Genomic DNA, 9255 nt, shown 5'->3' on the forward strand with positions numbered 1-9255 from the left:
TGCACTACTGCACTTGCTCACGCAACCCGGCCAATATCTCCCCTTTGCATTTATACCCTGCATATACATATGCATCTTGCATTTCCTCACCCTTCATTCATACGAAAAAAACAAAGAGGAGAAGACGTGCATCGAAGCAGCGGCGTTTTTGACACTCTACGGAATTTTTTACTTCGAAAGACTGGGAAATTTATTAGATTACTTTTGTATATGTGATTTGTACGACTATTTCTAATTTTTCATCCTTGAGAACCCAGAATATACAGATTCATCTAGATTTATATATGGCTGAAAGTGAACACTGTTTACAACAGACCAATAGTTCGTTGCTTCATCTTCCTCACATCGACGTTCTCCCATAGGGCAGTGCTAAAGAGAGTAATGCAGTAGACGCACACGGCCGCAATAAGCATGTACCGTTGTGTCTGGCCGTAGCTGAGGTTGATAGCATCGCGAGTCGGGCTGCCAACCGGGTAACTAGCCTGAACCTTCATGTCGCCGTAGATGTTCTTGAAGTCCTTCATGGCATCTGCGGGTAGATTGGCCTGGAGACGAACAGGGAAGACACCGGTCCAGATTGCGCCGGCAATGGTAGATCCAATGGCGCTTCCAATCGCGATGATCATTGCCTCGACAGCAAGGAGAGCAGGGAAATCCTGTTGCTTGGAGACAGCCATAAGCGTTGTCTGTTCCGAGATAACCAACACACCGCCACCAAAGGCAATGAAGATCATGCACATGACAATGTACCCGATGTTCTCGTCAGGCTGGCGGAACTTGATCATCAGACCGACACCCAGCATAGTCAAGGGCACACCAAAGAACATGGAGTAAATCTTCAATTTTCCGTAGTACCTCAGCGCCACACCGTACAGAATGCAGATGAAGCAGCTGCCCATTGTGTAGATATTCGCAATCCAGGTAGCGTGGACTTCAGTCTGGTTGAAGAGAACGACAAGTAGCGAGTAAAAGTACGAGTCCCAGCAGTACCAGCCAATGTACAGCGAACCAGCCATTATGTATGTGAAGATGACGGTACGGTTCTTGAGCAGCGGCCATGGTATAAACGTGACTGTAGCGCCGTACTTTTCCCACATGCCAAAGGCAACAACAAGTAGCGCTCCGAAGATGATGAAGCAGATGATCAAGGGTGACTTCCAGCCTTCAGCCTGATACGAGTATATGTTGAAGGCTAGGAGGAAGAGCGAGAGCCCGGCTGCTAGGATTAAGAGACCGACGGCATCGAATTCACGTAGGTAGTAGTGTACAGTTTGAGTGAAGTTGCCACGGCTTGGGCGAGGAGTGATGAGGCCTTGGCGACGTGCTTTTCCCTCGTAGATTACGAAGAGAACGATAAGAGGGGACACGACGATAGGGGCGAGAATGGCGAAGATGCCAAAGGCCCAGCGCCATCCAATACCGCCGTTAGCAGTGATACCGTTGATACCGTATCCGTAGACCCAAGTGGTGATGAGCCAAGGAGAGGAAGCGTACGAGATGAAGAGACCTCGGTTCTTCAGCTTGGAGGTGTCGGCGATGAAGACGGTGATGAAGAAGTTGATGCTGTTGGAGCCGACGTAGAAGAAGGTCTGCGCAGCGCAGTAGGCTTTGACGTTGTTGCAGCTTGCCATTAGGATAAGTCCGATTACGTAGATGAAGACACCTAGGGATAGACCGAAGGGTCGGCCCCAGATGTTGAGGACCTTAGCGTAGGGGAGCTTCCAGATACCGCTGACAATGGATGAAATGACAGTGGTCAAGGCTGTCAAGGAGTGTTGGTTGAAGCTGCTAGTGACGTAAGGCGAGAGGGTGCTCGAAGTGCTGGATACATAGGCAGTGAAGAATTGGATGAGCCACATGCTGAGATACGTTAGTGGGGTCTGGTTATGATAGCCATGGTGTTGGCAGTGTATACGTACAAGATGTATGCGAGGATCAAGTCCCTCTTCTTCCATATGAGGGAGGCAGCCTGAACTGCCTGTACACCCTGTTCAGCAGTGGTGTCGACCTTGTTCAATTCCTCGTCGGAATTCTGGCTTAGCGAAGATCCCCTTGGAGTACCCAGCTTCTCGTCAGGACGAGCAGCCTCCATACTGGTATGACCCTGAACAGAAGCTGGGACATCGGCAATATCCCTGTTGTCAGTGTTGGGAGAAGTGTTTGCAGAGAGGATAGCACTGCTGGTCAGTCCCTTGAAGTTGAATCCCATCTTGACAAATGATGGTGCAAATGCACACCTAGAGCAAAGATGAGGAGATAGAGAGATTGGTCAAACAAGCATTCGCCTGAGCTGCAGGCTCATATAGCCAGCAGCGCTCCACGGGGTCCACAGAAGAACCTTGCCTCTGGGTGGGTAACATGGGCGGGTCATGGATGTGTAGCCTCAGGCCACGCACGGGAAGAGCAATTGATGTGAGGGTGAAGATAGATTCAAGAAGTTAGTGGCATGCAAGTGAAGCTTAACCTTGCCCTTGGGAGGTGAATGTCCGGGTTTAAGCTCACCGAAGCCCGGCCCAGCCAGTGAGGAAAATCTTATCTTGATCACTCCCCCGGCACCGACCGGAGCGGCTGGCCAATGAGAGACGCGGACGGGGACGCGCGGGTTATCAGATGAAAATTTTCTATCTAATCATTATCTGATGGAAACCCGCGACATTCACCCGGTTACCTTGTGGGGCAGTCAATGTGGCGGAGATGAAGACTGGGAATAGCATGGTGTTATAGAGTAGCCTGTGATGTGCATTCACCAGCCACGGAGCTGCCGATGCCAAAGTTAATTCTCGTTAGTTACTCCACCCACGGTACAGCTTTTCGCAACTGTTGTACACCAACGTAAATCCGCCCCAATTCACCTCGTATTGTGGTGGCGGACTCGACATGGTAGAGCGAGTGGGCTGATTGCATGCGATAGGAATATAGCGCATTCGACACGCGGGTCCATGCAGGCATTGGGTAACGGCAGCTAGGACTTGATCTTTCCGACACAATACCAGAAGGGGTCTCTTGAAACATTGCATTCTTGTTTAATGCCAGTGATGGAACAACTGAGAGGCTGTGTCCCGATACAGTGGTTAGGCTTACGTGTATAGCATATGAACAGAGTCGGGGGTTTAACTGCTTGTTGCTTAAGCATCTGCTATATGACGCGGCTTCGATAGCCGATCCCCGTAGCATGCACCCGGTTCACCAGCGCTGTAGTACAGAACGAATCCACAATATGTGCATGTCCATCAGTATGTGGGGTTGAGCAATGATTGACGTCAAAGTCGGGCAGTCTGATATGATGATACATACTGTACCTCCATACTTTGCAGCGCATGACACTAACGAACGTATGACAGCAGCGTAGTTTGACATTTCTAGATACAGGTGCTTACTTCGTGTCCCCAACCTTCTATCTATGCTGTTGTGATATTTGAATATGGATAGGTTGTTTGTATGTTCATTATAACTTGAGCGAGGATGAGCCGAAGTAACAATACCAAAGGGCAACCTGAACTATTCCGATGAGCTCGACTCGGATTGGTTGGGCAAAGTAAGTTCAGTGAGCATCCTAGAATCAACCATAATACCTATATTTACTATACGCACCCTCTCCATACTGTCCCGATGAGGGTTCTGGTTCGGTAGACGGCTAAATGACATCTTCTGCATATATAGGCGACTTCAATTCACATACCTAGACTATTCAGTATGTCTTTCATTTACGACTGCATCCGGTACCAACAATGTCTTTGATGAGGCGTTTCTGCTGAGCTGAAGTGGCTGCATCCGAGACAAGCAGAATGACGCTAGTGAGGCCAATCCCGGTTGCGTTCCGAAATAGCTTCGGGGAGCGCATTCCTTCTTCCAACCTCGTCGTCGCGCCATGAACAGCCATCCTTCACTAATACAACATATGGACATGGAACGGAGGTCATCGTCACCCAAGCGCAAGAAGGTCCGCCAAAAATACGCGCCCAAAGCTTGTACGTCGCGCCTTTGGGCTCTTTTAGACCTCTCCCGGCATCCTTGGGGCTTCACATGCTGCATTCCGATGGTTCCGTAGCCGCTCGACACAGCACGCGCATGGCAGCAACACCAAGGGTGGAAGTTCAGAATTGTTAGCTGACAATCACGTATAGGCGTATTATGCAGACGGTCGAAGCTCAAGGTACGTCTTGGCCGTTGCTCATGTCTTTGTTATGGTTGTGTATCTTCGGCTCCATTTCCGAATGCTTCACAAGCTTGGCTGGCGCGAGACGGACTCTTTCACGACTGATGGCTTTACCGCAGGAGCCCCTTCACACATGATCTGACTATTCTCCAGTGCTCCGGCGAAAACCCTTGCCAGCGATGTGTCGATAACGGCAAGCGGTGTTTCTTTTCCGAAGACCAGACAGCAGCCGAAGCTCTACAGCATCTTAGTCGCCCAACTCCCTCCCTTCAAGCCCAGTCATCGACTACCAGCGGCAATGGCAGCAGTAACTCGCGCCGTAATCTACTGCCACACGATGAGACAGCGCGCCGGACGAGCGATGCCAGCTCCCGTGGCATGACCATGGAGGCGCGGATGGCCCGCGTCGAGGCCATGATGGAGGCTCTGATGCGCGACCGTGGCTTGACCATGACGCCCATGGACAGCGTGGAGCGAGATGATGGTGCCAGCGACAGCTTTCGAGGCGGTGACGCTGCTGCATTTCCTATTCCGCCACTGGATCCCATCAATCCAGCCCTCGCTTTCATGAGTCAACCAGCCCTCTTTTCCCAAGAGCCCTCGAACCCGACGTCTTCGACCATGTCCGGCCCCGAATCCTCCCTTATCGTCGAAGCTCCTCATCTCGTCCACCTGGGCGGACGGGCCATGTCGTTCCCCAGCCCGACCGAATATCAACAGTACCTGATGTCCTTTTTCACAGATATACATCTGTCTCATCCCTGCATAGACGAGACGGACTTTCGTAGTCGCGGCGAACACATGTTGGCCAATGCTGCCATTCAGCCTGAAGAACGTCACTTTCTTGCCTTCAATTATATCGTCTTTGCCTGCTGCGATGCATTGCTGAATGTTTCGCCGCATGACGCTAGTAAACCTGCCGGCTGGCGGTGGTCAGAATTAGCTGACGACCTCCTCGATAAGAAGTCGTTGGTTAGCGGCAACGGCGACCTGACGCTGATTCAGTGTGTTCTTTTTCAAGTAAGTTCGATATTCGTCTCAATTGCCATGCTGAAAACCAACTGACCTAAACAGGCTTTGTACTACACGTTTGTTGACATGCCTGGTCCTGCATATAGCAGCATTGGAATCGCCGGTCGGCTCGTTTTTCAACATTCTCTTCACCAACAGTCTACGTGGGCCGACATCACGACGCAACAAGCATATGAACGCATATGTGTATTCTGGAATGTCTTCATTGTAGACCGCTTCATTTCATTGTCATGTGGAAGACCATACAGCATTCATGAAGCTGATATCCAGGTTGAGCTGCCTATGGAGTTGTTCAATCGGGTGAGTTCAAAGACTATCAATCTGGCCCAAAATCCTAATCCCCTTCAGGCAATACTTACCATGCAACTTGATCTGGAACAAGACCCACGAATTTTCATGAATCAGTACCTACATTACATGATTCTCTGGGCGCGTTACGTTGGCTGTTCCATGGAGAGCCGTAGCTCAGATGGTCAAGCCCAAGAGGCCATCGATGCGCAAATCACCCAGTTTCTCGACCATGATCTTCCCGAGTTGCGCGTTCCTTATATACAAACAGGATCTGGCGTCGAGTCACCGATAAAAGCCTTTCTGGTTCAGAAGAAGACAGACTTGGTCCTCTGGGGCTTCCGTCCAGTCATCACGTCCCTGCAATACAACGAGAGCCATGCAGCTCACTTTTCCCATTTGGCAGGAAGCACTGTCAGTCGAATGGCTGCGTTTTCACAGGACGCACGAAGTCCCTTTAGCCTTCGCCACTCCATGATTACCTCGTTATCCAACGCTCTCCTGGTTCTGTGCTCGCTCCTGGGTCGCAATGGTTCTTCGAGGAACCAGACTGACATCGACTCTTTCAGGCATGTGGTGGCTCTACTCAACGATCTCGCATACAGCCAGCCGTATTCAAAACGTGTCTTGGCCGATTTTGAAGCTATTCTGCCGGTGATTGAAGGAGTCATTGAAGGTAAAGATGTTCCTGCGGACATTTCAGATTTGATCCCGTACAAAGCCTCGTGCCCTCGGATCCGATCATCACAGGTTACTCCATCGTCCGGGCAGTCTACTGGTAGTGGGAAGAGCTTTGCGGCTGGCAATGGTCACACATCTAACGGAAGTGATGCTGGCCATGGTGTTTTGTGGCTTTGATACAGTGGTTGGGCTTCTGGAGTGTTGTTGAGTTGAGTAAAAATTGTGTTTCTGGGAGTGGATAAGAAAAAAGGGCGTCTTTTCTTTTGGAAATGAGGTGTCTTTGGTGTCTGGGGTTTGAGAATTTCGTATCACGTTGTTTGTATAGATACCCAAATACTTGGCTGTGTGGGCTGAGTGTGCTTTAGAAATGAAGGATAGTAATAGCAACATTGGGACTTTTGTGAGTGACTGGAGCGAGATGCTTTGAAGCGTTGCCGTAAGATAATTGTTTACCTATCTTGTCGAATAAGAAAAGTCTTTGATACTTTGAATGTAGATCTTCTCTTCCTAGAATAAAAGGAAAATTTACTATCACAAGATGGTGTGAATCCACAAATCTTCACTCTAAATCCTATCTGTTTCCCTTGGACCAGGAAAAAAGGAAAAGAAAGGGATGATGGATGTGGTGACTTCATTTTTGAATCTAGACTCACGATCACAAAGAAATTAACATGAGTTTGTTTTTTTGGAGAGGAAGGTAGGTAAGAAGATTATATCATATTTTGTGTCAAAAGACATTGTATAAGAGGGTGGAGAGAATAGTTCGAGATACGGCTTTGTGCACGAGGATGGTAGGGGAAGGAAAGATGGGATGGTGGGTTGAGTGAATCTTGGAATAGACTTTGTGAAATGTGGTAAAGGGCAAATATAGTATGAACACGAAATAAGGTGATGATAAATGAACTTAGTCACAAAGTTTCATTGCAATCGTTAACATGAAGTTCCTAGCATTCCCTGTTTCTATTCCCTCGCGCCAACAAGGAACCAAAATCCACTTCCGTCATCGCAAACCACTCCACCCCACCATCAACCCAAACATGTTCTCAACTCTTGCTAGTACCCAACACCAAGACAACATATCCATCTCGATTTCATCTCTCTCCATAACACATGACCCGCCGCTCTCATCAACGCCCCAAACAATGACGTCTTCTCCATCTCCATCTCCGTCCCCGATCCACCAGAAACAAACATCCCTCATCAGCTGCTCCTCAAAAAAAAAGAACCAACCAAAATCGCCGAGGACAAAACAGGTTACGCATCACCAACAAACTCCATCGATCGTGCAAATCGCGAGAAAACCGCAGAATCGAACATGTTCGCGGCGGAGAAAAAAATACTCCGCGTGTGACCATTTCCACCCATCCATCCGGTTCATCCTTACCAAACACGTTGTATACCCTCCCTACTGCCTTCCCCCTTCCCGCTTCTAAAACACGCACCCCGGTAGATCACAAACACTCCCTCGGTAGAAAAGATACTCCCGGCAAGTTCACAAATCAACAAGGTAACCTACTTGCTACTCCATCCCCGGCCCGTCGCACGCGCACGTGTATCCATCCATCCCTCCCCACACCCCCCTTACCCTACCCTATCCTATTATCCCCCAGACACAAAAAGAAGTACCGAACTACAGGATGAACCACCGCCAACCCCCCTAGTTCCAAACCCCAAGACCCCCCCCTTCGGAACCCGAAAGATAGGCGTTTTATATGGGGTGACAAGTCTGGAGCGCGTTCCTTTACAAACCTCAACCCCCCATCATCGCGGGCCTATTTTTTTATCTTTTTTCTTGCAAGGTATATGGATGATGAGGGTGCGTGTGACATTCACCCTCAGACTACCGTTGCCACTGCACCCCACATCCCCGTACCCCGTCCACGTTTTACCAAGTTATGTTGGTTGGGATACGAGGGGAGGGGGGATTATACGCGGTACGTGATACTCGATCATCGGCATCGCAGACTAGATGATGCGTATAACGTAAAATAGTGTATTTTTTACGGGTTGATAAGCAAGCAACGATCGCATTCGCATAAACCCCCCTACCTAAAAGCGACTAGGAAAAAAGGTTGTATGCGCAATGTGGGTTTCCTCACGTGTTGCATACGTACATTCACAATGAAGCATAAGCACACGCATAAGCGTATCACGTGGTAGTACTACCTATACTAGACTTGTGTATACTGCACCATTTTCCTTTCCCTTCTTCCAGCAACGCATACACGCACACGTGCGCATGCAGGCCAAGCTACGTATCCACAGCGGGCAGGCGCTCACCGTTTACCATACCTTGAACACTTTATCTTTCCGCGCGAAAAAAAGGGAGCGGACGGATGGGCGCGAGGCGCGCCCGTCTGATGTCAGCAGTGTAAAATGGTGAGATGAGCGAGGCGCGATTTGGATTTACCCCCACGCGCGCCCGTTTTCTGTCCAAGGAAGGTGTGGGAGTCAGAATGAGAGAAGGATCAAAGATGCTGTGTCTTTTTCTTCTCACGTGGGTTGAGGAAAAGGCGCGCTGGTTTTGAGTCCGGGGCATCCAGGATTGAAGGGTGTTGGATTCACAGTACATATGTACAATCGACCACGTGTGTACAGTATTCGTATCCTACTTGCTGTAAGGGTATGTTTGAAATTTACCCCCCCCCCCCCCAACCACTACCACAGAGGAAACCCCAGTACGGGGTAAAGAAAGGATACGGAAAATTGTAATAAATAACTACAATCCTCACAGCGAAAGAAAGGAAGTTTTCCCCCAGGTAGAATGATAGGTCGCACAATACATACCCCCATTTTATCCACGTACCCATGTTGAGCCGCCCCCAAAATATATATATTCACGTACACATATATGTATATATACCCGGAACCGGCATTGCAAGGCACCCAGCAACCATTACTACCTTGTATTCTCGGGCCGAAGGAAGAATATAGGATGCGAAGAATAGGCATGCCCACGCTCCCCGCTCCCCGCTTCCCCCCCCCCTTTCGTTCCGCCGGCTATACAAACACCTACTAGTTCCACATACCGAATCCGGACCGTAAAATAAGATGTGTGTGTGTGTGAAATGGCCTTTGGTTTGGTGGGGGGGGGGGCG

At 49.4% G+C, this 9255-nt stretch overlaps 2 protein-coding genes across 2 annotated transcripts; one reads left to right on the forward strand and one right to left on the reverse strand.

Annotated features, from left to right (window-relative positions):
• Window positions 1–305: 305 nt before the first annotated feature.
• On the reverse strand, window positions 306–2209 carry COCSADRAFT_90183 (uncharacterized protein; the record flags this gene model as incomplete). The annotated part of the gene is made up of 2 exons (XM_007702005.1): window positions 306–1860; window positions 1920–2209. The coding sequence occupies 2 exons, from the start codon at window positions 2207–2209 to the stop codon at window positions 306–308; spliced, it is 1845 nt and encodes a 614-aa protein (XP_007700195.1).
• A 1653-nt stretch (window positions 2210–3862) lies between these two features.
• Window positions 3863–6571, forward strand: COCSADRAFT_190491 (uncharacterized protein). Its single transcript, XM_007702006.1, has 5 exons — window positions 3863–3968; window positions 4125–4153; window positions 4310–5176; window positions 5231–5488; window positions 5537–6571. Exons 1-5 carry the CDS (start codon window positions 3869–3871, stop codon window positions 6332–6334), a joined length of 2052 nt encoding a protein of 683 aa, XP_007700196.1. The 5' UTR covers window positions 3863–3868; the 3' UTR covers window positions 6335–6571.
• The last annotated feature ends 2684 nt before the right edge of the window (window positions 6572–9255 follow it).

Source organism: Bipolaris sorokiniana, assembly GCF_000338995.1.
Source record: "Bipolaris sorokiniana ND90Pr unplaced genomic scaffold COCSAscaffold_7, whole genome shotgun sequence".
Classification (NCBI taxonomy): Eukaryota; Fungi; Ascomycota; class Dothideomycetes; order Pleosporales; family Pleosporaceae; genus Bipolaris; species Bipolaris sorokiniana.

Bases quoted from the DNA above. Each gene is read 5' to 3' on its own strand.
- COCSADRAFT_190491 (XM_007702006.1), top strand. From the start codon at position 3,869: ATGAACAGCCATCCTTCACTAATACAACATATGGACATGGAACGGAGG. The intron at 4,154-4,309 runs GTACGTCTTGGC...ACTATTCTCCAG, and splicing joins GCAGACGGTCGAAGCTCAAG to TGCTCCGGCGAAAACCCTTG. The intron at 5,489-5,536 runs GTGAGTTCAAAG...AATCCCCTTCAG, and splicing joins CTATGGAGTTGTTCAATCGG to GCAATACTTACCATGCAACT.